Source organism: Pan troglodytes, chromosome 8, assembly GCF_028858775.2.
Source record: "Pan troglodytes isolate AG18354 chromosome 8, NHGRI_mPanTro3-v2.0_pri, whole genome shotgun sequence".
NCBI lineage: Eukaryota > Metazoa > Chordata > Mammalia > Primates > Hominidae > Pan > Pan troglodytes.
In genome coordinates this window covers 84,270,172-84,296,655 of record NC_072406.2, presented here as the reverse complement: position 1 = coordinate 84,296,655, position 26,484 = coordinate 84,270,172, and the positions used below count along the sequence as shown (strand labels likewise).

Sequence of the window (26,484 nt, the reverse complement as noted above, 5' to 3'; positions counted from 1 at the left end):
GGGTGGAATTTAATGCAGGTCTTTGGAACAAAGCATCTAGGGCCTAGCGGGATGGACACTTGGAGGAGACAGGTCCATTACACAGCATTCTTCAGGGCAGGCTCCACAGAGCTTGGCTACGAAGAACTGACTGTTGTCTTTCTTCTTGGCTCTTCTCTACTTTGTACTCCACTTCTATGAAGTTTTCATTATATTTATGAGTGTCTCACACAGTGCTTGGCACCCAGGAGGCGCACAGTTCATATAAGTTGAATCCCTGATGCAGTCAGCACTCACATCTGCCGTTAAATTAAATCAAATTAAAGCACTTTAATTTGAGTGGTCTCTTGTGCCTCTCAAGGACCTGGGAGATAGTTATTGTTACTTTACAGCCTACCATTTTATGGTTGTAGAAACTGAGGCACAGAGAAGTAATTTACCCAAAGGTCAAATAGCTAGTAAGTAGCAGAGCTGAGATTTGAATCCAAGTCATCTCACTTAATTTTGCTTTTCAGGGAATTCTAGGCCTCACCCTTAGCGAAAGTGAGAAGGAAGGGTCTACCCTGAAGAGCAAAGTATACTCTGGCTTGTGTCCTCTGAGTCTTCAAGGATGCCCTGAGTAGAAGTGTCACCTCCCAGGAAGGTGGGCCAAAGCCCTCAGTGTCTCCAGCAGCCTGCCTATAGCCTACTCCCCACCCAGGCCTAGCAACACTCCAGAGGCAGCTCTCCACCCAGGAGGGGCCAGGGTGCAGTGTGCTGGGACAGCTCTGGCCTGGGTGCCAGTTCGGGCTCTGCCGCTGACTGGCCCCAGGATGCCGGGCACATCACCTAAGCCCTCTGAGCTTCGGTTTCAGACTAGGAAACTGAAAGGGACGCATAGGTGTGAAGGCACCTTGTCAGGGGGCTGGAGGGCTTCCAGGGCAGTACTACGCTTCTCCCCCACGGAAAAACCACCAGATGGGTCCTCATTTCTGGGGCTGGCCCACACCATGCCTGTCCCTGTGAGAAAGACGTTACTGCACGTTCACTGTCACTCATTCACTGCAGATCTGAGCCCTTCCTGTATGCCAGGGACTTCATCATGATCCTGGGGTCTGGTCCAGGGATATTGTTACCTGCCGGCTAACAATATCGTGTGTTTAGGAACACCAAGAAGGCAAGTAGCAAGTAGCCACAAAGGGGCTCCCTCCTGACCACCCCTCCCTGCTTCCCACCCCACACACCTAAACCACTGCGAGTGTGGGGATGCGCTGCGCCGACGTCTGTGGGTAAGTGTGGGTGTGTGAGAAGAACCCAAAAGTGGGTCAGGATGGATTTCATAATTGGGGTTTGGGTCCTCTGCCAGATAAAGTGACTAAAAACAAAACAAAACATATAACAACAACAACAACAATTGGGGTTTGAGAATGGGAGGGTGGGCCTTTCCCTGACCTCCCCTCCACCCCACCTTCTAACTGGAGCTGGAGCAGTGTCAGCAGAGTGATGGGCTCTTGAACACCCAGCGAGACTCCAAGCCTGGGAAGAGAGGGAGAGAAGAGCCCTCTTTGCCTGGAGAGGCTGTCGTATGCTACTCCAGTCTTGCAGCAGCCTGAGAGGATGGGAAGCCAGCACCCTCCCGTCCCCTTCTCAAAAAGGTCAGAAGGCTACCTGGAGCACAGAAGAGCTCTGTCCTACCCTAAGCCCCAAGGGCCAGAGAGAGCGCTCTGCTCATCTTCCCAGTGAGGGGACAGAACTAGCTGTGTGACCTTGCGGCAGCCACTTCACCTTTCTGGGCCTTGATTTTCCTGGTGGTTTAGTGGGGAGGTGAAACCAAATCATCTGCAGAGGCTTTAGCATGCTGTCACTCCAGGAAGAGCCTGGCAATGGCCTGGCCACCCACACGTATACCCTGCTTATCCTACCACACCACCGCCACAGGCTGGGCAGCAGGTCTTTGGGTTTAAAGTAGAGATTCTCTTTTTTCTCCAGAGAAAGTACCTGTGACCAGATTAGGGGAGGGTGTATATTAGCTGGAGACCAAGAAACCTGAGAAATGGGGCCTAATGGCATCTTGGGGCAAGCATCAGGCTGAGGACACACGTATCATCTCTCTTAGCGTGGGCTGCTGTAACAAGATACCAGAGATGGGGTGGCTTAAACAACAGAGATTTATTTTGTCCTCACAGTTCTGGAGGCCAGGAAGTCTAAGATCAGGATGCTGGCAGACTCGATGTTTGATGAGGGCCCTCTTCCTGGCTTACGCTTTTCTCATTATAGCCTCACATGGCTGAGAGAGAGAGCATGAGCTCTATGTAGCCTCTTTTTTTTTTTTTTTTTTTTTTTTTTTGAGACAGGGTCTCACTCTGTCGCCCAGGTTGGAGTGCAGTGATGCAATCCTGGCTCACTGCAACCTCCACCTCCTGGACTCAAGCGATCCTCCCACCTCAGCCTCCCAAGTAGCTGGGATCACAGGCACACACCACCATGCCTGGCTAATTTTTGTATTTTTTGTAGACAGGGGGTTTCACCATGTTGCCCTTGCTGGTCTTGAACTCCTGGACTCAAGCAATCCACCCCCCTCCGCCTCCCAAAGTGCTAGGATTACAGACATGAGCCACTGTGCCAGCCTCTAGCCTCTTATTCAGACCCCAATCTCATCATGAGGGCCCTACCCTGATGGCTTATCTAAACTGAATCCCTCCCCCAAGGCCCCGTCTCCTAATCGACTCCCATTGGAGGTCAGGATTTCCGCATATGGGTTTGGGGGGGACACAAACATGCAGTCCACAACCCCGTCTCTGCGCGTCTCCTTGCAGGAGCAATGTGGGTCTTCCAAGAATTGTGGATGGGAAAAATGTATGCCCAGGCCTATGCCTGGATACACAGTTTAGATACCACTGTGCCCAGCCTCAGTGTGCAGACCTGGCCCGGCTGTGGCTCTTGAAGTGTGCCAGCCTCTGACCGCCCAAGGGCTTGGCCAGCATCCAGTTGCAGGTGTGGCTCCTCCCTTGGGGTTCCTGCAGCATTTATTGGCCATAACTCATTTGGCACAGGTTGGATGCTGCCTCATAGCATCACTTACACTGCGGGCTGTATCTTCAGAGTCCTTCTGCTGGTATTTGTAATGTGTGTTTGTCACATTCCTCCCATCGTGATCCCCTGAAGAGTGGGTCTGGGAACAGTCAGCCTTGTGTACCTTACCACCCCATCCCCAGAGCATTGCATGGGGTGTTTGGCACACAGTAGGTGCTCAATGTAAACGTGTGCACTGTGGCATGTTAGAGCCAGACAGGATCTCATCCAGCCCGTTCTCTGCACCCCTCCCTCCCCTCTCCAAGTAGCAGTGCTGTGGGTTCAAGTAAAGAGGGGCTGGGGCGCTGGTCTGATTGTGTTGGTGATTTGGGGAGATCTCTTCCTTTTCCGGAACCCCAAAAGGTTGGGACAAACACAGCAACAAGCCCAGCTCCCTGAATTTCAGTGATTCATTTGTGGGATAAAGGAGTGAATGATAAAGTGAATGACGACTGTCCCCGCATCTCCCTGTCCTTCAGCCCTCCGTGCCTATCCCTGGCTACAGCCAGTCTCCCACTTTATCCTGTGGAGAGGGTGCTCTGAGCCTCTTCCCCACTCCCACACCATATTATGCCCACAGAGTGGGCCAGCCACCTGTCAGACATGTGGATGGTGGAGACAGGGCTCCCTCGGGTAGAGAACAGATTCTGTAGGGTGGGGCGTCCAGCCCCCTCCTGCTGTCTTCCCCAACACCTGCCAGTCGGTCAAGGCTGCCCTGTACAGAAGGACAAGCCAGGCCCAGCTGGTGTCTTACCTCTGCCTGGATGCAAACAGCTCGCTCCTTCCCTGATCCCTTGTCCCCTGGCACAGGGCAGAGGACGCGAAGGCTCTGAAATCGTTCTGGCTCCTATTCCGCTCATCTCCAAGTTCTCAGTTTGGAAGAACTGGGGGAGCAGAATCCTGGAGACTCAGAAGCACTGAGCCCCACATTTCACAGGTGAAGAAACAGGGCCAGAGAAAGGGCAGGCACCTGCAACCCCACTCCTCTTGTGGCCCGGGGCTCTTCCCCTGCACCACGGCCTGTGGCTCAGCTCCAGCCCTGGGGTCTTCCTCAGACCTCCCTGGGCTTGAATTCTGACCCCCACCCCCATGTTCCAGGAGGGAAGCCATGGTCCTGAGGCAGCTCAGAACATAGCCCCGGGCCCCTCACACCTCCCACTGTTCTCTGCCCTTTATAGACTATTGGGGCCACCGCCTGGAGCAGGGACCAAGGACTAGGGGAGCCACCAAGATGCCACTGGACCAGCAGGGAGGTCAGGGCCCGGGCAGCAGGTGGGTGTTGGCGCAGGCATACCTGAGCCCAGGCCCAGCCCGGCTCCTGGCATGCAAGGAGTGATGATAAGCACATTTTTGTCCTCCAAGGAAATTCCTCTGAGGGCAGAGGAGGTGGGAGGCCAGAGTCTTCTAGATGCCTGTCTCCTTCTGTTTATCCAGGCCTATCACAGCCTCTGCCGCCCCCTCCAAGAGAGGCTCAAGTATTTAATGACTGGCCCCTCTGCCCCCCACCCTTCCCAGCCACCCCCACCCCCTCGCAGGGACACTGCCTCCCCAGGTGCCCTCTCCCAGGTGTGTGATGGGGTGTTAATCCTCAGCAGAGGAGGATCCCAGGTGTCCCCACTGGGCCCCACCTTGCTCTTTTCTGAGTCCCTCTGTCTGTGCCTTGTGGCTATTTCCAGGGAGGGCAGGAGGAGGCCACAGAGGCAAGCTTCTCTCCAGTCCTGGGCCTTCTTCGGTGGACTGGCCTCCATCACAGGCCCCGTTGCCTGAGGAATGAGGCCAAAATAATGGCAGATACAGGGCCTCTCAGAGGCTGAGCCAGGCCTGGCCCACTTCCATTTTTAGAGATTCTTGATCTATTAAAAAATGAAGAAGTGCCGTAACAGGGTTAGGGAAATTGTGGTGTATTCAGTCTTATGATGACTGTCTTCTTTCCGTCCTGTCGCTGTGCCTCTGGCTGTGTGTCCTCAAGTGGAGACAATGTCAGATGTCCATACTGAGACCCCTTGTAACACTGAGACCCTACAGAGCCTCTGCCCAGCCCTGTCCCTAGGCTCCCCGGGTGTATGCCAGAGAACCCGGGGTTCAGGTGTCCTGTCTTGTGTCTTTTGAAAGTATGGAGCTTCAGTTCACAAAGTGCCCTTGCAGACATGATTGCCTGGGTTCTTCTGCAGCTCAGAGGGGAAGGCAAGGGGGTCATCCTTATTTTACAGCCAAGGAAGCCAGTCCAGCAAGGGAAGCGACTCACTTGCTGGCAGTCAGTGGCAAGGCCAAGCAGGAGCCCAGGCCCCTGAGTCCTTGGTGGTGAGGGGTGTAGGGGGTGAGGTCTCTCTGTCACGCTGTGCTGCAAAGAAGCAGGTGGATCTTGACCCCATAAGCCAGGGTCTGGAGGGCTGCTCTTCTTTGCTGATTCGCTGCTGGGTCCCAAGCTTCACACCAGATGGAGAAGCTGGGAGAGATTGGGTTAATTCAAGCTGTGAAGTGAGCGGGTGATTTGGGTGCTAATTAAAATGACAGGAAGTAAACAGCACTTGGAAACACCCAGCATGTGCCCCCTAAGCCTGACTAGGCCTGCGCGCTCACTGCTGTCTCCCCCAGCTTGGCTCAGTGGGCACCGTCTCCATGGCAACTGAGCTGAGCTGCAGAGATCAAAGCTGAAGATGGGTTAGCTCCAAACCAGCCGAACCAGGGGTCATGTGAAGGGGTTTCTGAAAAATGCCTGGAGAACGGGGGCCCCCAGGTGTCTTCCCCTTCCACCACCAGACCCTCCTCTCCTGGCTGCAAAACTCCCTGCCTAGGACTTGAAGCAGAGTTGGTGTGGTAGGAGAAACCACCTGTGGGCTGGGATTAGGCCTCCTGGGACCCACCCCTGGCCTAGGACTTTTTTCATCAGCTAACATTTATGGAGTGCTGGTTAGGGGCACGGATTCTGGAATCACAGTTCTGGGTGCAGCACTCTTCTCCTGTGCAATTGCTGTGTGACCCTGCCTAAGTCACTTAACCTCTCTGAGCCTCAATTTTATCATCTGAGACATGGAGATAATAATAGTAATGTTTCTTAGAGCTGTTGTGAAGAGGAAACAAGCCAATGAATGTGAAGTGTTTAGCATAATGCTTGCCACGTGGTAATTGCTATAAAGATGTCAGCTATTGTTAGGAGTGTGTATTACTAGGTACTAGATGTTGGGCATAGAGAGAAGAAATTTACATGGTCTCTGCTCTCAAGGAACTGGCTATTTAACTAGGGCAGAGTGAGGCAGAGGCGACATTGCCTGGTGTCACTGGAGCAATGGTAGACTTCTGTGAGGCACAGCTGGCCTGAAGGATAAGGAGTGGGGCTCGGGAAGATGATGGCTGAGCTGGGTTTTGGGAGATGAATAGAAATTCTGGGGCTGATGTGAACTTGCATTCTGGATGGAGACAGCTGTGCCGAGGTTTGGCCATGCTGGAACCTTGCAGGAAGGACCTGGAGCTGGGGTAGCCAGGGAGAGATCAAGAGAAGATGGAATTTCTTCTGTAGGTGACTGGGAACCTGTGAAAGGCTTTCAAAATATAATACTTATTATATTTTTTATTATTTTTAAAATTTATTTTATTTTTATTATTTATTTCTTTATTTTTTTGAGACAGAGTTTCACTCTGTCGCCCAGGCTGGAGTGCGGTGGCGCGATCTTGGCTCACTACAAGCTCTGCCTACCGGGTTCACGCCATTCTCCTGTCTCAGCCTCCCGAGTAGCTGGGACTACAGGCGCCCGCCATCACACACGGCTATTTTTGTATTTTTAGTAGAGATGGGGTTTTACCGTGTTAGCCAGGGTGCTCGATCTCCTGACCTCGTGATCCGCCCACCTTGGCCTCCCAAAGTGCTGGGATTACAGGTGTGAGCCACCGTGCCTGGCCTATTATTTATTATGATTATGATTATGTTTTTTCTCTTTATTACAAAGTAATATATGTTCATTGCAGAAATTTTGGGGAAAGTTGGAGAAAAGCAGAAAGATGTCAGAATTCTCTGTATTCCTACCCAGCAGTGGAAATGACTGTTACCATTTTGGTATAAATCCTTTTCACCTACTCACTTTCTTTTTCCCCAAAATGAGATCAAACTGTATATTCAGTTTCAAAGAGAGAGAGACCGGGTCAGAATTGTGTTTTGGAAGGATCCGGGTGGCCGCAGCCGTGTGGAAGATAGTGGGAGGAGAGAGACCCTCAGGAGGCGCTGCAGTTTTTCGGGTTGGGGTGGTCCTGGCCGGTGGGTGTAGGGCAGGGAGGGCAAGCGAGAGGGATTCGGGAGGGAAAGGGGCAGGACAGTCTTTGGGTTCTCAAGGGTGGCACGGTAAGCGTGCTCCAGGAACGGGCCTGGAATTGGAAGCAGGAGCCTGGGTTCTCCCAGGGCCAGCCTGCTCCTCAGCACACCTCGTATCGCTTTGTGTGAGGCACCCTCGGAGGGAGGAAGAATGGCTGTTCTTTTTCATCCCAGAGGCCCCGTGTTTGGGGTGAAGACACCCAAGAACATAAGCAAAATATTAGACATAAGCACAGAGTGAGAGGGACCTGAGGCCTGATGGCTGGCCCAGTGGTCTCTAAGCTGCCTGCCTAGAGCCAGCACAGAAGCGTGGCCGGAGCTGGGTACCACCCATGGGATTTCAGGGGTCTCAGGTAGCTTGTGCGTGCTGGAAGGTTTAAAAAGCTCCTCGGGGAAGGGCACAGTGGCTCATGCCTGCAACCCCAGTGCTTTGGGGAGCTGAGGGAGGAGGATCACTTGAGCCCAGGAATTCGAGATCAGCCTGGGCAGCATATCAAGACCCTATCTCTATGAAAAAAACCACCACAACAAAAATTAGACAGGCATGGTGGCACATGCCTGTGGTCCCAGGTACTTGGAAGGCTGAGGTGGGAGGATCGCTTGAGCCTGGGAGTTTGGGGCTACAGTGAGCTATGATTGCACCACTGCACTCCTGCCTGGGTGACAGAGCAAGACTCTGTCTCAATAAATAAATAAAAATAAAGAGCTCCTCGGCTGATTCTAAGGTGCAGTCACCACTGAGGTCCTCAACAACGAGGAAGTGACTTCTCTGAGGACACGCCGTGGGCCAGGCTGAAAGTGGACTCCTGGTCCAGTGCCCCTTCTATGTCCTCTCTCTGCCTCCTCCTCCTCAGTGCAGATGCTGGTCCTCTCTTAAGGAGAGAGACTCTAACTTGTGGGGTGGGAGGGGGCGATGGGGAACCCTGACTCAGCTCCTCTTTTGTCTTGCCATCTCTGGCCAGTTGCTCTGCCTCTCTGAGCCTTCGTTTTCTCCTTTCTTCTGGTGTTGATCCTATTGGCTCTGACTGCTTCACAGGACTGTGAGGATAAAAGGCAGACCCATCCAAATGCCTGGAGAGAACTTACTCTAAAAGCACCATGCAGGCTGGGTGCAGTGGTTCACGCCTATAATCTCAGCACTGTAGGAGTCTAAGGCAGGAGGACTGCCTGAGCCCAGGAGTTCAAGACCAGCCTGGGCAACATGGCAAGACCCCATCTCTATTAAAACATTTTTTTAAATTAAAAGCTTTACTCATATAGATAGGTAGGTAGATAAGCATATATAAGCACCATGCAATACAAGCCACGAGCTCTTCCAAATCCCCATTTTCCAGGTGAGGTCGGCAGCAGAGCCACCTGCCACCACTCTCAGGTGTAGAACGGGGCCTCTGTTTCCTGAGAAGCCCCAGGTGCCCTGATCAGACTATTTCTCACAACTGCTAATGAGCCCACTGGGGTGCCATAAATAGACACCCAACACTGCACTGAAAGGCATTATTCGCACTTGCCAACAAACACCTTTTTTTCAGCTTAAAGGTGGCGCCAGCCCACACCTGGCCTCAGGGACCCCTCAGTGTGTCCTTGAGTTTTACCCTCAGAGTGGCCACTCCCAAGCTGCCCAGAGGACTTCCTCGTCATTCCTCCCCACAAGACCTCCTAGGGGACTCTCCTCGTATCCCTTCTGGTCTCTGCTGTCCCCATGGTGGCCTCTCCCTCTCCACTTTTTTGGGGTTCCTCATGTGGCATCTCTGTCCCTCATTTTCCGCACTTGCAGTCCGGGGGTCTCTTCTCCATCATAGCAGCTTTGATTTGTTAAGTGCTTCCTGGACCCCAGGCACCCCGCAGGTGCCATCTGCTTTAATCTCTGAGTAGTCCTGGGAGATAGGCACTGAGCCCCTCGAGGTCGGGTGCTTGCCCAAGGTGCACTGGTCGGGGGAAGCCTGGGGATCTGCAGGACCCCAGGGCCCTGCTCTCCTCGTCCCTCTCTGGCTGGCTGCCTTTGCTTTCCTGGGAGTGAGGGTCCTGGAATCCAGATCCACTGGGGCCCCTCCATCCTGCCTGCCCAGCCTGGCCACAGCAGAGGCAAAAAGTCGAGGCTGGAACCTGGGGCAGTGCTTTGCACAGAAGGGGCTCCCTCCCTGCCAGCTGAGTCAGGAGGGGAGTGGGGGATGGTGGAGCAGCTGGGGAAAGCCCCTTTCTTAGAACTCCCACGCCATCCCCACTTTCCCCCAAATTTCTAATCATAAATTCTTGGTCTTGACCTTTGAGAATCCACTGTGTACTGAGTCCCAAAAATTCCACTCACAGCCTGGTTGGAGGTTAAGGCAGCAGGGTTGGGCCAGAAGGTGGGAGTGAGCCGGTGCCAGGGGCCTCAGATGACACCCAGGGGCTGGAGGCACCTTCCCTACTTCCACTCTGGGGCAGGTGGGTTATGGGCACACAGATCTTTTTGGTTGGGGGCAGGTATGGTTGAGGGCTCATACCTCCCTCCCAGAACCCAGCCATTTCCCATCACCTGCACAACCTTGTCCCCACCCCTGCCCCAGGGGATGATGGGTACAGACGGGAAGACCCCAGCTGATGGAGACCAGTTGCCACTTTTGCCCCAACCCTTGTCATCATGGCCTCAGCAGCTGCACCTCTCTTGGCCTCCCTCCATCTCCTGTGGGGTGGACCCCCAGCAGAGGACCCCTGCACCCTGAGGAGCTCCTGGAGAAGGCTTCGTTGGTTTTAGCAAACGAGGGAAGTGGTGCCTGCAGCCTCCCCAGAGGCTTGCCTGGGGGCTCAGGAGCGCTCAGGTCAAGCCTGAGGGATGGGGTGAGTGCTGGGCCAGGTGCCCCACATGCTCCCAGGAAGCACCCCTGCAGCCTTCCTCTGTCTGCTCCTGGGCCCAGGGGCTGCGGGACTCTTGGCTGCTAGGACAGGTACATGTGGGCCAGGTGTGGGCCGAGCAGAGGGATGGGGAAGAGGCTCAATGAGAGACAGAGGAGAGAGGGACACAGGAACACACGGGGAGGCACGTGAAAGCAAGAGGAAGAAGGAGAGAGAGGGAGAGAGCCGCTGTGGGCTCTCACGGGAGCAGTCTGCGGTCCTCCCGCCCTCCCCCTCCTTCCCGTCTCCTGCTGCCTCCTTCTCTCACTGTGGAAGAGGCAGGAAGGCCAGCCTGAGGGAGAGCCTCGAGTGTGAAACTGGAGGCTGCTCACAGAGTGGGTTTTGTTACCTCGTTTCTGGATAAAAACCATCTGGCACTGGGTGAACAATGTCCTTGTTAGTGTCCTTGTTTTCCTTCTGTCACTACACATGTGTGTGCATATGTCCACCTGTGCATAAATGAGGATGTGCATACACACAAACATGCCTGCACATACATGCTACATAATACAGACCTGTGAGTGTGCATGGGTGCACCTGGGTCTGCATAAATGCACACACACATGCAGAAGCATGCACTCAGGTCTATGCCTGTGCACACCGCATCTTTCTCGGTGGTGATGCCAACTGCTTGCTCGGGTCTGGCCCCTTCGGCCTTTGTCCAGGAGGCCTCACCCTGCCTGCTCTGATGCTTGCCAGCTTCCAGGGGAGGCTTCAGAAGCCTGAAGGCCTTGGATTTCAAAGCCTTTTAGGCACCCTTCTGTGTGCCCACTGCTGCATGCATGTGGGTGCCGTTTGGTGCCATGGCCCCACCGCCCTTTTCCCCCAGACCTGACAGCTCTGCTCACCCCTACACATCTCTGCTCCTTTGGGCTATGGCAGAACTCAGGATGAAGGGGGCAGCTGCGCGTAGCTTCTCATGCCCCTCTCCCCCCAGCTCCCAGAGCCCCTCCTGGAGCCCCACGCAGAGGAAGTGGGCAGCTGGTCCTTGTCACTGCCAGCCTGCAGGCCTGGGAAGCCCCCTCCTTGCCTGCCTGGCAGAGTTTCCACCAGGAGTGCCCTGGGACTGTTTGGTGTTTTTTAGCAACTGTCTCTGCCGCGTAGGGGAAGGGAGGAAGCCAGATAAGTTGAGTGTTCTTGCCAGGGAGCTGGGTCAGGTGGGAGGCGCTCTGCCTCTGGCCACTCTGCGGTCCACGGGCCTGAGAGGCCCCTGCAGCTGGAGCAGGGTGAGAAGGTCTCCCTTGTGCCTTAGGCCTCAGAGAGTGTGTTGTAGCAAGAAAAGCGGTCTGTGCTGGGCGTCAGGAGACCTGGGTTGTGTGACGGGAGGACCTGGGTCAGGTCATCTGTCTCTGGGCTTTCTCCTGCACAAAGAGGGGGCTGGACCAGGTGACCTCGTAGGGCCCTTTCTGGGTCCTCTGCCTCTGAGGGTTTGAAGCTGAATCGTGATAACTGGGGAAGCCTCATCACAGGCATGGCCTCCTCCCTCACTCCGTGTATGAGCTGAGCTCTGCAGAGATGTCAGACCTTGAGCAAAAAGCGTCCCTTTGCAGACTGGATGAGGGGGCCTTCCTCCCACCTCACTCACATGGTGGGCAGAGGTCAGGAGAGGGGACTGACAAGGAAGGGGCCTTGGCAGGAGACAGACAGTGCACCGTTTCTCAGGCAGTTTCTGAGACACCCAGGGCACAGGCATGAGAAGCTCTGTTCCCACGCAGCATGGGCACCTCGGACATCTGTCCTGGTGGTGGGGCTGGGGCTGGACTGGGAACAGAGTGGGGGTGCCCCACCCTCTCAAAGCCACGGGCCCCTGCTACTCCTAAGGCCAGTCTTAAGCTCTGTGGTGAAGACATAAGAATACTGGCCTCTTATTGGGGTTCCTGGGGGTCAGAGGAACACAGCCATCGAAGGCCATTGCTCGGCCACATGATGAGGCAGGGGACCCCAGGAACACCAGAGGGCCTCACACTGATATCCCCATCTTTCTCCCTTTCTCTTCCTGCTCCGTTTTCCATGGCCTGCTGCTGTTCCCTGATCTCCAGGAAGTGGAGGTGAGTACTGCCCAGGACCCCACTCTGTGTGGTCTCTGCAGAGCACACCCCCTCCCCTCCTGTGTCCCTCCACACCCTCACTCTGACTTGCCTTCCCTGCCAGCCTCCAGTGTGGCATGGGAGCAATCAGGAGCTCACGGGAGAGGCTGGAAAGGATTCTGGACATGGGTTTATAGGGATAGAGGTGTGGGGGAGGCAGCTGGCAGGGCCTGGGTGGACAGGGGTCAGCCACCAGGATGACGGCCATTGGCACATGACCTCGCTGGCCCAGGCCTCTCCTCGACCCCGCAGTTGAACCTCTGGGATATGGATCTTAGCCTTTCCCTTCTCCCTTGTCCCTCTCTGTCCTCTAGGATGACTATATCAAGAGCTGGGAGGACAATCAGCAAGGAGATGAAGGTAACATGACTCTCCCGGCGGGGGAAGGTGACTGACACGTGTGAAGACTTTAGACCAGAGGGCAAGCCCTTAGCCCGCCTGGGGGCTCCTTGAGCAGCCAGGCCCCGGTGGGGATGGGACTTCTGAGCTCAGGAGCTCTGGTTATCAAGGGCTGCTGGAGGGAGAGGCCTCCCAGCTCAGAAGTGGGGCTGGAGGTTCCTGGGTTCTCCCAGGTGACCTGTGTCCTGACTCTGTGCCCCTGCAGCCCTGGATACCACCAAGGACCCCTGCCAGAAGGTGAAGTGCAGCCGCCACAAGGTGTGCATTGCCCAGGGCTACCAGCGGGCCATGTGCATCAGTCGCAAGAAGCTGGAGCACAGGTGAGAGGTTTGGGGAGGTGGGAGCCCTGGAGGGGGTGTGTTCAAAGAGCAAGGGCTCAACTGACCCTCTCCTTATGAATTAGCCATCTACTGCTGTTAAATAAATTGTAAAACTTAGTGCTTAAAACAGCAAAAATGTATTATCTGACATCATTTCTGAGGGTTGGAATCCAGAAGTGGTTCTCTTAGATGGTTCTGGCTCTGGGTCTGTCTTGAGGTTATAGTCAAGGTGCTGGCTGGGGCTGTTTCATCTGAAAGCTTGTCGGGCTGGAGGATCCACTTCTAAGCTCACTCTTATGCTCTTGGTGGGAGGCCTCAGTTCCTGATCATGTGGACCCCTCCATAGGGATGCTTGAGTGTCCTCACAACATGGCGGCTGCCTTCACCTAAAGTAAGTCATTTAAGAGATGAGCAAGGAGAAAGCCACACCATATGAGAACAATTACCAAACCCTGTGGGATCCAGGGAAAGTCACATCTCCTTTTTGGGCCTTGATGTAGTATCTCTAAGACAAATAGGTTAGACCATATAATTTGAGGTTCCCTACAGCTCTGACATGCAGTGACTTCATGAAATATTTAAGGTGGTAGCTTGTGAGAGGTTGTAGCTTGCAGAGGAGAAAGGAGTGAGGGACATTTAAGGAAGCCTTAGCTCCAGCTGGGTGCAGTGGCTCCTGCCTGTAATCCCAGCACTTTGGGAAGCCGAGGCGGGTGGATCACCTAAGGTCAGGAGTTTGAGACCAGCCTGACCAATATGGTGAAACCCCATCTCTACTGAAAATACAAAATTAGCTGGGCATGGTGCCTGTAGTCCCAGATACTCGTGTGGCTGAGACAGGAGAATTGCTTGAACCTGGGAGGCGGAGGTTGCAGTGAGCCGAGATCACGCCACTGCACTCCAGCCTGGGTGACAGAGTGAGACTCCGTCTCAAAAAAAAACAAAACAACAACAACAACAAAAAAGGAAGTCTTAGCTCCAGCCCAAGGACAAGGCTCTGCCTGGCTCCAAGACCCTGGAAAAGGTTCCAGTTCCCTCCCTTCTTTCCTGAATCATAGAAGATGAAAGATGGGGTTGCAGTCTTATAAGGCTGCAGGGGTGTAGCCGGTAATGTAATGCATGAAGAGTGCTTGGTCACGGGCCACTCTGTGGAGCACAGGCATGGTGGAAAGCAGGCAGCTGCTTCTTGGTCCTGGTCTATTACAGCTATGTAGGAATGCAGGTCCAGGACTCCCATGCTTCCATTTTTCAAAGACAGGCCAAGAATCCAGGTATTTATGTGAACTCTCCCATTTGGTAAATGTTAGTGCATAAATAACTCAATTAAAAAAAAAAAAAAACACTTGGTGGCCAAGTATGGCCCAGAGGTCATCAGTTTGCAACCTCAGATTTGGTCTGACCCCCTAAGTGAAGTGTGACCCCCTTTTACCTCTGGCCTTCAGACCTGGAGTTGCTACCCGAAGGCCCCATGGGACTCAGTGACTCCTAGAAGAGAAGCTGGGGGAATTTATGCCCTGCTCAGTTGGTTCCACCCTTCTGAGCTGGAGGAGGGTCTGGCAGCAGTGTGGGGAGGGTGGGCAGGGGCAGGAAGGGGCTGATCTGCTGGAGATTGCTGCTGCCTTCCTGTTGGAACAGGTCTCCTCAGCCCTCCCTTCCCCTGCTCCTTCCTCATTGTCACTTCCACCCTGGTGTGCCCCCCACCCTCTCCTGTAGGATCAAGCAGCCGACCGTGAAACTCCATGGAAACAAAGACTCCATCTGCAAGCCCTGCCACATGGCCCAGCTTGCCTCTGTCTGCGGCTCAGATGGCCACACTTACAGCTCTGTGGTGAGGAGCCCAGGCCCCAGGTAGGGTGGGGATGGAGTCACCTGAGGCCACAGGAAGCAGAAAGGATGACCCGGCTGGGGCCTCCGGAGGGGTTTCCAGGACTGAGGTGGGGCCAGATGGCAAGGTCAGTGCGTTCAATGCAGCCAGCCATACTGGGGCCACCTGCAGCCCTGGCTGGAACTACCTGAGAGTTGGAGCCAGACCCTGTCTGTCCCTGACCTCGGACAGGTGCAGGTGGGGAGTGGGGCCTGGAAGAGACACTATGGTCAGGTAACTGCAAGTCAAAGGAACTGAGGGAAGACCTCAGCCAAGTGTGGAGGGCTGTGGAAGAAGGAGCTCTGGCATCCAATTGTTAGTGGGGGAAGAAAGGAGGATTTCCACAGGGAGGCGCCAGTATTCACCAGTGAGCAGGGGCCTTCTGGGGCAGCAGGAAATAATCCTCCATAAGAAGGTGATGGAAGAAGGAACTGATTGGGAGAATGAATTTGCACCTTATGTGGATTTTTGTGAGGATTTCAGGAGACAATATTTGAGAAAGCATTTAAAAAATTTTAGGCTGGTCACGGTGGCTCACGCCTGCAATCCCAGCACTTTGAGAGGCCGAGACGGGTGGATTGCTTGAATCCAGGAGTTTGAGACCAGCCTGGGGAACATAGTGAGACCCTGTCTCTACAAAAAATACAAAAATTAGCTGGGTGCAGTGGTGTGTGCCTGTGATTCCAGCTATCTGAGAGGCTGAGGGGGAGGCCAGGAGTTCGAGGCTGTAGTGAGCCATGATTGTACCACTGCACTCCAGCCTGGGTGACAGAGTGAGACCTTGTCTCAAAAAAAAAAAAAAAAAAAAAAGTAACATAGAAATGCAGGTGCTGATAATGAATGTTTTTACTGGCAACAAGGAGTCGGGAATTGCTTGGTTTGGGAGGGCACTGACAGCTGGCTTGGGGTGGGTGCCAGGGCTGAGGGGCCTTCTTGGAGTGAGATGCAGACTTCAGTCACCCGCTGTGGGTGATGATTGACATTGCTGTGGGGATGAGGTCATCCAGGGAGAAGAAAGGGAGGAGAGAGAGAATGAGCAAGAGGCCAGGGCAGAGGCTGCATTTAGGAGGTGAGAGGGGTGCAGGGGAGCTGGCAGAGCTGGCAGAGAGGAGGAGGAGAAGAAGAGGAGCTAGTGTCCCACAACCCAAGGCCAGGGCGAGGTCTGGGCAGGACGCTGCAGTGCGGTCCGGTCCAGGGGTCACGCTGTCCTTTAGGGAGGTGGAGGTCAGCAGGAAGTCTGGCTTTCATCCCGGCTCATGGCCTTGGGCAAGTCACTGGGCCTCTGTGCGCCTTGCTGTTCTCTGCTGAGCAGGAGAAACCCAAGCCTCCCAAGTGAGATAATATTGTCGAGCGCTGTGATGACCCGCTTCCGCTTAGCAGCTGCCCCATGAGAAGAAAGAGATATGACCAGGAGAAAAGGCCCTGGTCAGAACCCGGCTTTAGCAGGCAGCTATGGCAGAAGCAGTTCTTAGCGAAGGCCGAGGAATTGTTAGATGCTCCATAGGCGGTGCTGTGTCCTATCAGGAGAACTGAGAAAAGTCCTCTGGGGTGACTGTGGGGAGATCATTGAGGGAAGGGCTGATGGCTGATTACAGAGGGACCAAGGAACAGGCCATGAGAGCCAGGGGGGCAACAGACAGCTAACACAGGGGAGGGGCGACGGGGCAGGGGAGGGGCGACAGGGGCAGGAGAGGGGAGACAGGTGTCCTGGGAGGGACAAATCCTTAGAGAGGTCCGAGCAGGTTCATGGGAGCCTGCATGGCTAGGACCAGCTCTGAGCCCTGCTTCCCGGGCCCTGCTTCTCTCCACCGTGCACCTCAGTCTGCAGAGGAACCAAGAGGACCCTTCAGGCTGTTCATGGGCACTCCATGGGGGGAGGCAGATGTGGCTGCCATGAGAGGCTTGAGGGTGTCCCCAGCTGTGGGGACCCCTGGGGTAAGCCCTCAGTCCCCTGTTCCACCTTTCCCCATGTGCAGTGTAAGCTGGAGCAACAGGCGTGCCTGAGCAGCAAGCAGCTGGCGGTGCGATGCGAGGGCCCCTGCCCCTGCCCCACGGAGCAGGCTGCCACCTCCACCGCTGATGGCAAACCAGGTGAGGACAGTGCTGGGCCACCAGGCTAGGGGTGCTGAAGGGCCACCTGGCACCTCCTTCAGGGCTCTAGGGTGGTAGAAGAGGTGTGCAGAGTAAGAGGGAAGTGGCAAAAATGCAGAAAGCTTGAGGGAGCTGTGAGGTCAGAGGCCCAGATTAACACAGAGCAGGAGGCTTGGGCTCAGCCCTCGTTTCTCCCCTGGGTGCCTGGAAGGTGGGCAGAGGGAGGGACTCAGCCACAAGGAACCTGGGCTGTGTGTTTTTCATGCCAGGAAGGAGTGGGTAGTGGGAAATGGGAGAGGACTTGAGAGGAAGCCCCTGATTTCCACCTTCCCTTCTGCTGCTGCCTCCCTGACCCCTGCCCAGCCTCCTGGCCTGTAGGGCAGGATCCCAGACTGAGATCGAGCCTGCTGCTCCACTGCACATTCGCCCTCCATGCCTTCTCTCTGTTCTGCAGAGACTTGCACCGGTCAGGACCTGGCTGACCTGGGAGATCGGCTGCGGGACTGGTTCCAGCTCCTTCATGAGAACTCCAAGCAAAATGGCTCAGCCAGCAGTGTAGCCAGCCCGGCCAGCGGTAGGAAGCTTGCTGCTCTGCCTGGAGGAGGGAGGGAAATAGGGAAGGAGCTGAGGACACAGGTGTATGCTGGGCCAGCCCGCCCTTGTTCCTTCCTGCCAGACTCTGGGCCCTACAATCTGGGCCCCAAAAGAACCTTCACCCCAAAGAAGTCAGCTTCCACCAGAGCAGGAGGGATACCAGTTAGCTAGTAGGAAGAACTTAACATGGGTGGAGGGAGCTTAAACCCTGACATGGGTAGCCCAGGGAAAGCAGGAATTCTTTTCCCTGAAGGGCTTTCAGAACGTGTTTTGAATGGTTCAGGCATAGTCCTATGTGGAGGTGGAAGGAAGGACCTTCGGCCGTTCTCGAGTTTCTCAATCCCATGGTTAGATTCCAAGCTGCCCAGACCCAGAATAGAGGGCTGGGGCTGATGGCGAGGTGGAGGGATGGAGGGCTGGAGAAACGGCTGAATAGCCAGATGAAGCGTGCCTGAACCTGATCTTTTCCCAGGGCTGGACAAGAGCCTGGGGGCCAGCTGCAAGGACTCCATTGGCTGGATGTTCTCCAAGCTGGACACCAGTGCTGACCTCTTCCTGGACCAGACGGAGCTGGCCGCCATCAACCTGGACAAGTACGAGGTCTGCATCCGTCCCTTCTTCAACTCCTGTGACACCTACAAGGATGGCCGGGTCTCTACTGCTGAGTGGTGCTTCTGCTTCTGGAGGGAGAGTGAGTGCAGCCCCCCTCCCAGGCCCCTGCCTCACCCGTTGGGCTCTACCCGAAGTTCCAGGCTCTCTTGGGAAGTCAGAGTGGCTCTTTCTTGGCTACATCCCCAGGCCCAGCACTTTCCCAGCTTGCCCACTTCCTGCACTCCCTTAGGGCTTCATCCCTTAAGGCCCAGGGAAGCCAACACTTTCAGCTCCCTTCCTTGGCAGGCTCCCAGGCGGATCCAGATTTTGTGGGTCCTGAAGCTTATATACTTTTGGAGGTCTTCTTTAAGAAAGAGTTAAAAAAGAAATCCCAGCACTTTGGGAGGCCAAGGTGGGAGGATCATGTGACCCAGGAGTTGGAGACCAGCCCAACAATACAGGGAGACCTCCTCTCTATGAAAAAAAAAAAAAATAGCCAGGCATGGTGGCATGCATTTGTGGTCCCTGCCACTTGAGAGACTGAGGTGGGAGGATTGCTTGAGCCTAGGAAGTCAAGGCTACAGTGAGCTGAGATTGTGCCAGCGCACTCCAGCCTGAGCAACAGAGCAAGAACCTATTAAAAAAAAAAAAGAAGGAAAGAAAGAGTATGAAAAATAACGAATGTAAACTTTCTGGGGCCCCTCAGAGGGCTTGGGAAGGGGCTGTACAAGTGAGGGTCTCGGAGGTGAAGATGCATTTGCTTCTCGGTGATTCTTCTTTTAGGCACATCTTAAATTTTGTGCCACCAATAAGTGATTACATACGTTGTCATCAGCCTTAGAGATGTGATGAAATTTCTCAGCTGAATATACCTGAAACCAGAGCTTTCAAACCAGAGTCATCTCGGAAAATTGAGGTCCCCAGGCTCACCTGACCTGTGTGGCCGGAGCTGGGGAAGCCCTGGTGTTCCTCACTGGATGCTTCTCCCCATCTTGGTGGGGGATCGGCAGTCAGGGCCCAAAGCTTCAGCCCGGGCCCCACCATACGCTAGTCAGGGACCCCCGGCAAGTGACCACATCTTTCTGAGTTCTGCTTCTTCATCCGCATCAGGAAATAACAATACCTATCTTGGAGCCTGTTGTGAGGATGAGCCAAGAAAATCTGTGCAGAGCACCGTGTAATTCACAAATCCCTCTGCAAATGCGTGGTATTGTGATCTGTTTCACCACTCTGACTGCCCAGCCCTCCTGCGACCTGCATCACTCCAGCACTTTGACTTTCTGGGCCTTTGAAGGCCACTCCATCCATTCTGTACAGCAGCTTTCTTGGGCAGGAGGCCGGGAACTGTCCTCATTTTACAACCAGGCAGGCTTCCAGCTTGGAGAGGTGGGGACTTCCCAAGGTCGCAGACAAGTTAGAGGCTGGCTGCCAGTTACAGTCATGCGTCACTTGACGAGGGGGATACATTCTGAGAAATGCATCATTAGGTGATTTCGTCACTGTGCAAGCATCATAGGAGTACTTACACAGACCTTGGTGGTGCGGCCTCCTGTGCACCTGGCCCATTGCTCCCAGGTTACAACCTGTGCAGCATGTTATGTGCTGAATACTGCAGGCAGTTGTAACACAATGGTAAGCATTTGTGCATCTAAACATAGCTAAACATAGACTGGGCGCGGTGGCTCACGCCTGTAATCCCAGCACTTTGGGAGGCCGAGGTGGGTGGATCACCTGAGGTCAGGAGTTTGAGACCAGCCTGACCAACATGGTGAAATCCTGTCTCTACTAAAAATACAAAAATTAGCCAGGCATGGTGGCAGGTGCCTGTAATCCCAGCTACTTGGGAGGCTGAGGCAGGAGAATCACTCGAACCCGGGAGGCAGAGGTTGCAGTGAGCCAAGATCGTGCCATTGCACTCCAGCCTGGGTGACGAGAGCAAAAATTTATTTTATTTATCTCAAAAAATAAAATAAGGCTGGGCGCGTGGCTCATGCCTGTAATCCCAGCACTTTGGGGGGCTGAGGTGGGCAGATTATGAGGTCAGGAGATCGAGACCATCCTGGCTAACAGGGTGAAACCCCGTCTCTACTAAAAATACAAAAAATTAGCCAGACGTGGTGGCAGGAGCCTGTAGTCCCAGCTGCTCGGGAGGCTGAGGCAGGAGAATGGCGTGAACCCGGGAGGCGGAGCTTGCAGTGAGCCGAGATCGCGCCAATGCACTCCAGCCTGGGTGACAGAGCAAGACTCCGTCTCAAAAAAATAAACAAATAAAAAATAAAAATAAAATAAACATAACTAAGCATAGAAAAGGTACAGTAAAAATAGTGTTGTAATCTTATGGGGCCACCGTCCACTGTTGACTGAAGTGTCGTTGTGTAGCGCGTGGCTGTATTTTCAGGCCTGGGAGTTCTCTCTAATATTCCCTCTAGCATTACGTTCCCCTGGGCTGTCTCATCCTTGGGTGTCTGTGTGTTCACCCCACCTCCTCTTCTGAATCCTGTTACTCCTCTCATGGGTCCCTAGGACTTCTTGGGGACCTCAGGTCATCCACAGCTGTGGGATGAGCTCCCCTAAGTAGAGACTGAGCATTTTCATGCCATAGAGCCCTTGTGCTTCCCACCCCTGCTGTGAGGCGACCCCGTGTCAGAAACGGGGTGTTTTCATCTTGCAGAGCCCCTGCCTGGGTCTCTAAGCCTTGAAGGGCTCAGTGCATCCCCCCAGCACCAGGGGACAGTCCCATCAGAGGCTGCTTCTCTCCCCGCAGAGCCCCCCTGCCTGGCAGAGCTGGAGCGCATCCAGATCCAGGAGGCCGCCAAGAAGAAGCCAGGTGAGGGGCCAGACCAGGCTCTCAGAGGAGGAGGTGGGGACGGCTTCCTGGGTTTGTCTGAGACCCAGGGTCTCCAGCCTTGGGCCTCATGGCAGACATGGAGCCCAGAGGAGGCCCTGGCCTAGGAAGACAGAAGAGGGTTGCCCCCTTCCTGTGTCTATCCTTGTGGTGGGGCAGGGACTCCCAATCTGCCCCGGGAAAAGTGTGTTTTAGGCACTAATTTTATGCCCATCCATGCTGGAGCTAGAGTTTGGGATACAGAAGGATCCTGGAACCCTCCACTGAGTTCAGTTTCCTTCAGCAAGGCTGTGACTAATGTTTTAGTGAGGCCACTCCCTGAGTGACACTCACTCACATGCTCCATAAACACCTGGGGGCCGGCCCCACAGATACAACAGCAATAGACCCAGCCCAACTCTGAGCGGATGGCAAGATGGATGCACTCCCCGGCCTCATAACCCTTTAGCTTGGGCCAGTCCGGAAACACACAACACACAAATGGACACACTAAAAAGACAGAACTAGCAGTGTGACCTGTACACAGGCACCTGGGAGCTTCAGCTGGGGAGCCTGCAGGAAAGCAAGTGGGCCCCGGAGGCAGGTCGGACTCAGAGTGGCTGGGAGGAGAAGGCTGGGCCTTCCTAGCAGGGGACAGCCAGGCCGGAGGAACTGTGGGAGGATGGAGAGTGTCAAACCTGGTGAAGTCAGACTGGCTGTCCTAGAAGACTTGGGCCATGGAGTCAGGGAAACTGATGGGGCGGCTGGGAGCTAGCACAGGGGCCTGAGCAGTGGTTCAAGGAAGCGGGTTTCCTCATCTCCAGCGAGTAGAGCCGAAAGAATTGCTGGCTGGTGTCCAGCTCTCAGCATCTGGGCCTGTTGGGGGGTCAGCACCTGGTCTGGCTGGGCTCTGGGGGTGCATAGACTTCTGCTCCTGCATGAGGCCCTGAGGTCACCTCTCTGAGGGGCCCACAGCCTGGGCCCCTGCTCTGACCCTGCCTGGCACTGTCTCATTCAGGCATCTTCATCCCGAGCTGCGACGAGGATGGCTACTACCGGAAGATGCAGTGTGACCAGAGCAGCGGTGACTGCTGGTGTGTGGACCAGCTGGGCCTGGAGCTGACTGGCACGCGCACGCATGGGAGCCCCGACTGTGGTACGGGCTGGGCAGCTCAGGGCCTGCTGGGGGCCCAGGCCTGGGGGCCCTTGTCGTGGGATGCTGGGGGGTGCGTGCCAGAAGCTCCCTCACCCCCTGTTGGCTTGATCCCCTCACAGATGACATCGTGGGCTTCTCGGGGGACTTTGGAAGCGGTGTCGGCTGGGAGGATGAGGAGGAGAAGGAGACGGAGGAAGCAGGCGAGGAGGCCGAGGAGGAGGAGGGCGAGGCAGGCGAGGCTGACGACGGGGGCTACATCTGGTAGACGCCCTCAGGAGCCGGCTGCCGGGGGGGACTCAACAGCAGAGCTCTGAGCAGCAGCAGGCAACTTCGAGAACGGATCCAGAAATGCAGTCAGAAGGACCCTGCTCCACCTGGGGGGACTGGGAGTGTGAGTGTGCATGGCATGTGTGTGGCACAGATGGCTGGGACGGGTGACAGTGTGAGTGCGTGTGTGCATGCATGTGTGTATATGTGTGTGTGTGTGGCATGCACTGACAAATGTGTCCTTGATCCATACTGCTCCTGGCAGAGTGAGTCACCCAAAGGCCCCTTCGGCCTCCTTGTAGCTGTTTTCTTTCCTTTTGTTGTTGGTTTTAAAATACATTCACACACAAATACAAATTGACAGGTCAAAATCCATGAAATGAGATCCCCCAGCCGTGTCCTCCAGCCCAGCCCTGACCCCTTGGTTTCTACCCTGGCTCCCCTTGGTTTCTACCCTGGCTCGACCGGCCCCTGCCTGCCCTTCTCCCTCCTGCTTCTGAGGTCAAGCTCTGGCCTGCGAGCCTGTCCCCATTGCAAAGGGGAGGGAGGGGCAGGGAGCTGTCTACCAGCTGAGGTCCTCCCAAAACTGGGCCGATGTGGTGTGACATCCCCACCAGCCTCAGATGAGACGGGCCAGGACGCCCAGCCACAGCAAGCCCTGTCCCTTTGCCGGATCCCCAAACACTAGAGAAGCTCTCCTAACCCAAGGCAGAGAATGAAGGTGGTGGCGGCGGAGGAGGAGGGCAGCGCAGCTGAGAGGCCAGGGACAGGGTGCCTCGCCAAGCTGTCTGAGGTCTGTCCCAGGTGGCCCAGGTGGTGCAGGTAGAACAGGGTGAGGAGAGGGGGTCGGCTCAGCAGGAGGAGGCTGTGGCTGCAGAGCCTGGGGGAGCTTTTAGGTGTTGAGATGGGGCAGCTCTGAATCCTAGACCCTGGAATAGCCTGTCCCTTTTCTCTTGGTCTTGTGGTGGAGCCATGGTCTGGGCTGCTCTCTTGGGGACACTGGGTGGTGGTTACACAGTTGACCTCTGCCTGGCTCCCCCTTGGTGCAACTCCTGCCTCCATCCCCCTTGCTGGGGTCCCCTCATCCACTTGAGGGCGCCTGAGGGCCAGGAGCAGCAGGCAAGGAGCCTGGGTCTAGGCTAAGGGGGTGTGTGCCCACCTCCTCCCTGACCCTTAACACTCCTGTCCTGCCCAGACCAACGGAGAGAGCTGTCCCTGAGACCCTGGAGAGAAGCAGCTGCCGAAAGCTGCAGCCTTCCCGCACTCTGAGACCATGATCTTCCTCCTGCCAGGGGAGAGCCACCCACAGGCCATGTCCAGCCCCACTTCCCTCAGCCCCCAGGGCTTCCTTCTGGCCCCTCCGAGGATTCCCTAGGGCTGCCCCAGCAGAGGGGCTTCCCCAAGCTCTGTTTCGAAGCCTGCAATGTGGAAAAGTGAGAAGTCAGAGGGAACAGGACAGGTGCAGCCGGGCTCTGAGGCCACACCTCACACCTCGCTGTTCCCCAACATCCCCTGAGCAGTGTGAGCTCATCTCACCAGATGAGAAGAGGCCCTGTGCATTTCTTTTGTTTGTTCGTTGCTGTTTTCCCCCACCCATCTAGTTCTCCTCAGCAAAGCAAATTCCTTAACACCTTTGGTGGAGAATTTCTTACGCAGACTTGGGGCTGTGATGCCCTTCAGTGCGTGGTGAGTGCAGCGTGTGTGTGTGTGCCTGTGTGTGAACCTGGGGGCCATCCTGGTGGCCTGGGAGCGTGAGGAGAGGCCCCCTGTGTGCTGGGTGGGTGGTGGGTGTGGGGTCAATGCAGTGAGGCTCTCTGGGTGAGGCTCCCAACCTGGCAGTCCCCAGCCTCCCAGCATCTGTGAGCATCTGTTGGACTTTACAGAAGAGCCTCATCCCGTCTGCCCCTCACTCTGCCCTGGAATCAACATCTTCTGAGTCCTTCTTGGGGGAAATAGCAGAGCCCCACTTAGCTCCATAAACTGCTTCCCATTCCGCAGCCCAGTTCTGATTGTTGAGGTGTCGCGTCGTTCCAGGTCCCCCAGTCCCCTCTTTCTCCTGTCCTCTCTCTGTCCTTCACCTCCCCACTCCAGCCCCGGCTCAGTTCGGGGAAATGCTGTTCCACATCAGCCCTCTGCTCTCTGAGGCAGCCGCGCCTCTGACTCGGAGCTACTTGAAACTTCTGCTCTTGCTAGGATTGGAGTCTACCTATCTCTTCCATTTGTCCCAGCTGGAGTTCTGGAACTTTCCTCCTCGGGGTGGGGGTGGGGGTTGTTAAGGATGCTGGGGGGCCTGGGGAAGGAAGGAGTTCAGAGGAAGGGTGTCCCCTGTCCTCTTGATGTCACCTTCCGCTCCTGGGACACGTGCTCTCTCTGTCTCTGGGTCTTCTGGCTGTGCACGTTTGTGTGTCCTTGTAAATATGTTTTAGGAAGAAAGCAAAAGGGATTGAACTAGCCTCTGGTAGGATTGCAGGGGTCCAGCCTTGCCTGTTTCCGAAGCCCCCACACTGCCTTTCGCCCCACTGAGACTGGGCCCCTCCAAAGGTGGACAGAACAGCAGCTCCCTGTGGAGCTGAAGGTCGGCCTCAAAGTGGCTTTTTGTTAGACAAGGTTAAGGTTTCCTCATGAGCAAGGTTGCAGATCGGTCCTTCCTCGGCTCCTTGATTTGTGACCTTGACCAAGGGGCCTGCCACCCAGCCCCTCCAGCGCCCTCTCCTCGATGCCTCGCTCCTTCCTGCCCCCACTCCCCTGGCTTAGGCAGGTAGGGGAATTAGGGCCATGCTTGAAGAAGCTTAACCATGTGTTCAAAGAACGGTTTCTTGCTTGCTTGGTCCTGGAACTCCCCTTGGCTGCCCCAGGCCTCCTTGGCCCATGGGTGCTGGGGGAGGTGGATGTCAGATCTGGTAGGTTGCAGCAGAGAAAATAAATGTGCCTTGAGAGACCCCTCAGAGAGGGTCCAAGGGTGATGGAGAAGGAAGCATGGCCTGGGAGCTTGGAAGGGAGGGGTGGTGGGTGGCGGCATCCTGACTGCCCCCTGTTGTCCCACACATCGGGGGTGGTCACCCCTCTTCACTCCAGCCCGCCTGCCTTCAGCCTTCCATGAGCTTCACCTGCTTCCAACTTCACTTTGGAGGGGGTGGGGTCCGTTGGCATCAACACGGGGACCCTCTGCTTCACCAAAGCCCGAGCCCTCAGCCCTTGGGGAGAACAAATGGCTGAGCTTCGATACCTGGGGTTGTCGAGAGGCTGCGGGCTGGCGGCAGTCCCAGGGGAGAGACACCACAGAAGGAGACGCAGACATCCCGAGGAAGTTCCCAGCAGAGCAAACTGCTTTCCAGCCTGAAGCCTGCTTAAACTGTGTGATGTGCAATAACTGAGCTTAGAGTTAGGAATTGTGTTCAAGTGCTTGGATTTCCGTCTGTAGATTTAACTGCTGAAATCGTATCTCTCAGTAATTTTAGATGTCTTTTAAAAAATTGAAAAACAAAGTGTTAGACTGTGTGCGTGTGCGTTGATGGGCACTCAAGCGTCCCGTGAGTCATCCAGCCCTGCCTTTCCCCTGCGCCCCCATCCTCTCACGTCCCGCCGCGCCTCCACTTGGGGACCCTGCCTCGTGTCGTCTTTATCTGCCTATTACTCAGCCTAAGGAAACAAGTACACTCCACACATGCATAAAGGAAATCAAATGTTATTTTTAAGAAAATGGAAAATAAAAACTTTATAAACACCATCTGCTGGCAATACTCTGATTATTCTTACCCTTGGTATTATTTTTCACGAAAACAGCATTTATGGCTGAGCGTGGTGGCTCACACCTATAATCCCAGCACTTTGGGAGGCTGAGGCAGGACAATCCCTTGAGCCCAGGAGTTTGAGACTGGCCTAGGCAACATAGTGAGACCCTGTATCTATCAAAACAAAAAAATTAGGCTGAGAAGGAGGGGCAGTGGGTGAGGCTAAGGATTGCTTGAGCCTAGGAGGTTGAGGTTGCAGTGAGCTATGGTCGTGCCACTGCATTCCAGCCTGGGCAACAGAGGGAGACTATCTCTAAAAAGATAAAAATACAGTACAGTACAATTCAGTGGCATTTAGT

The 26,484-nt window shown here is 55.1% G+C and overlaps 1 protein-coding gene across 1 annotated transcript in view; it reads left to right on the top strand.

Moving 5' to 3' along the window:
* Positions 1-26,121, top strand: part of SPOCK2 (SPARC (osteonectin), cwcv and kazal like domains proteoglycan 2) — a 30,005-nt gene extending 3,884 nt beyond the window's left edge. The window contains exons 3-11 of the mRNA XM_054659693.2: positions 12,606-12,651; positions 12,896-13,010; positions 14,721-14,835; positions 16,848-16,962; positions 17,417-17,536; positions 18,029-18,247; positions 20,912-20,974; positions 21,990-22,127; positions 22,247-26,121. Of these exons, the coding sequence (XP_054515668.1) occupies positions 12,606-12,651; positions 12,896-13,010; positions 14,721-14,835; positions 16,848-16,962; positions 17,417-17,536; positions 18,029-18,247; positions 20,912-20,974; positions 21,990-22,127; positions 22,247-22,392 (1,077 nt within the window). The 3' untranslated portion in view covers positions 22,393-26,121. The remainder of the gene's footprint in view (positions 1-12,605; positions 12,652-12,895; positions 13,011-14,720; positions 14,836-16,847; positions 16,963-17,416; positions 17,537-18,028; positions 18,248-20,911; positions 20,975-21,989; positions 22,128-22,246) is intronic.
* The last annotated feature ends 363 nt before the right edge of the window (positions 26,122-26,484 follow it).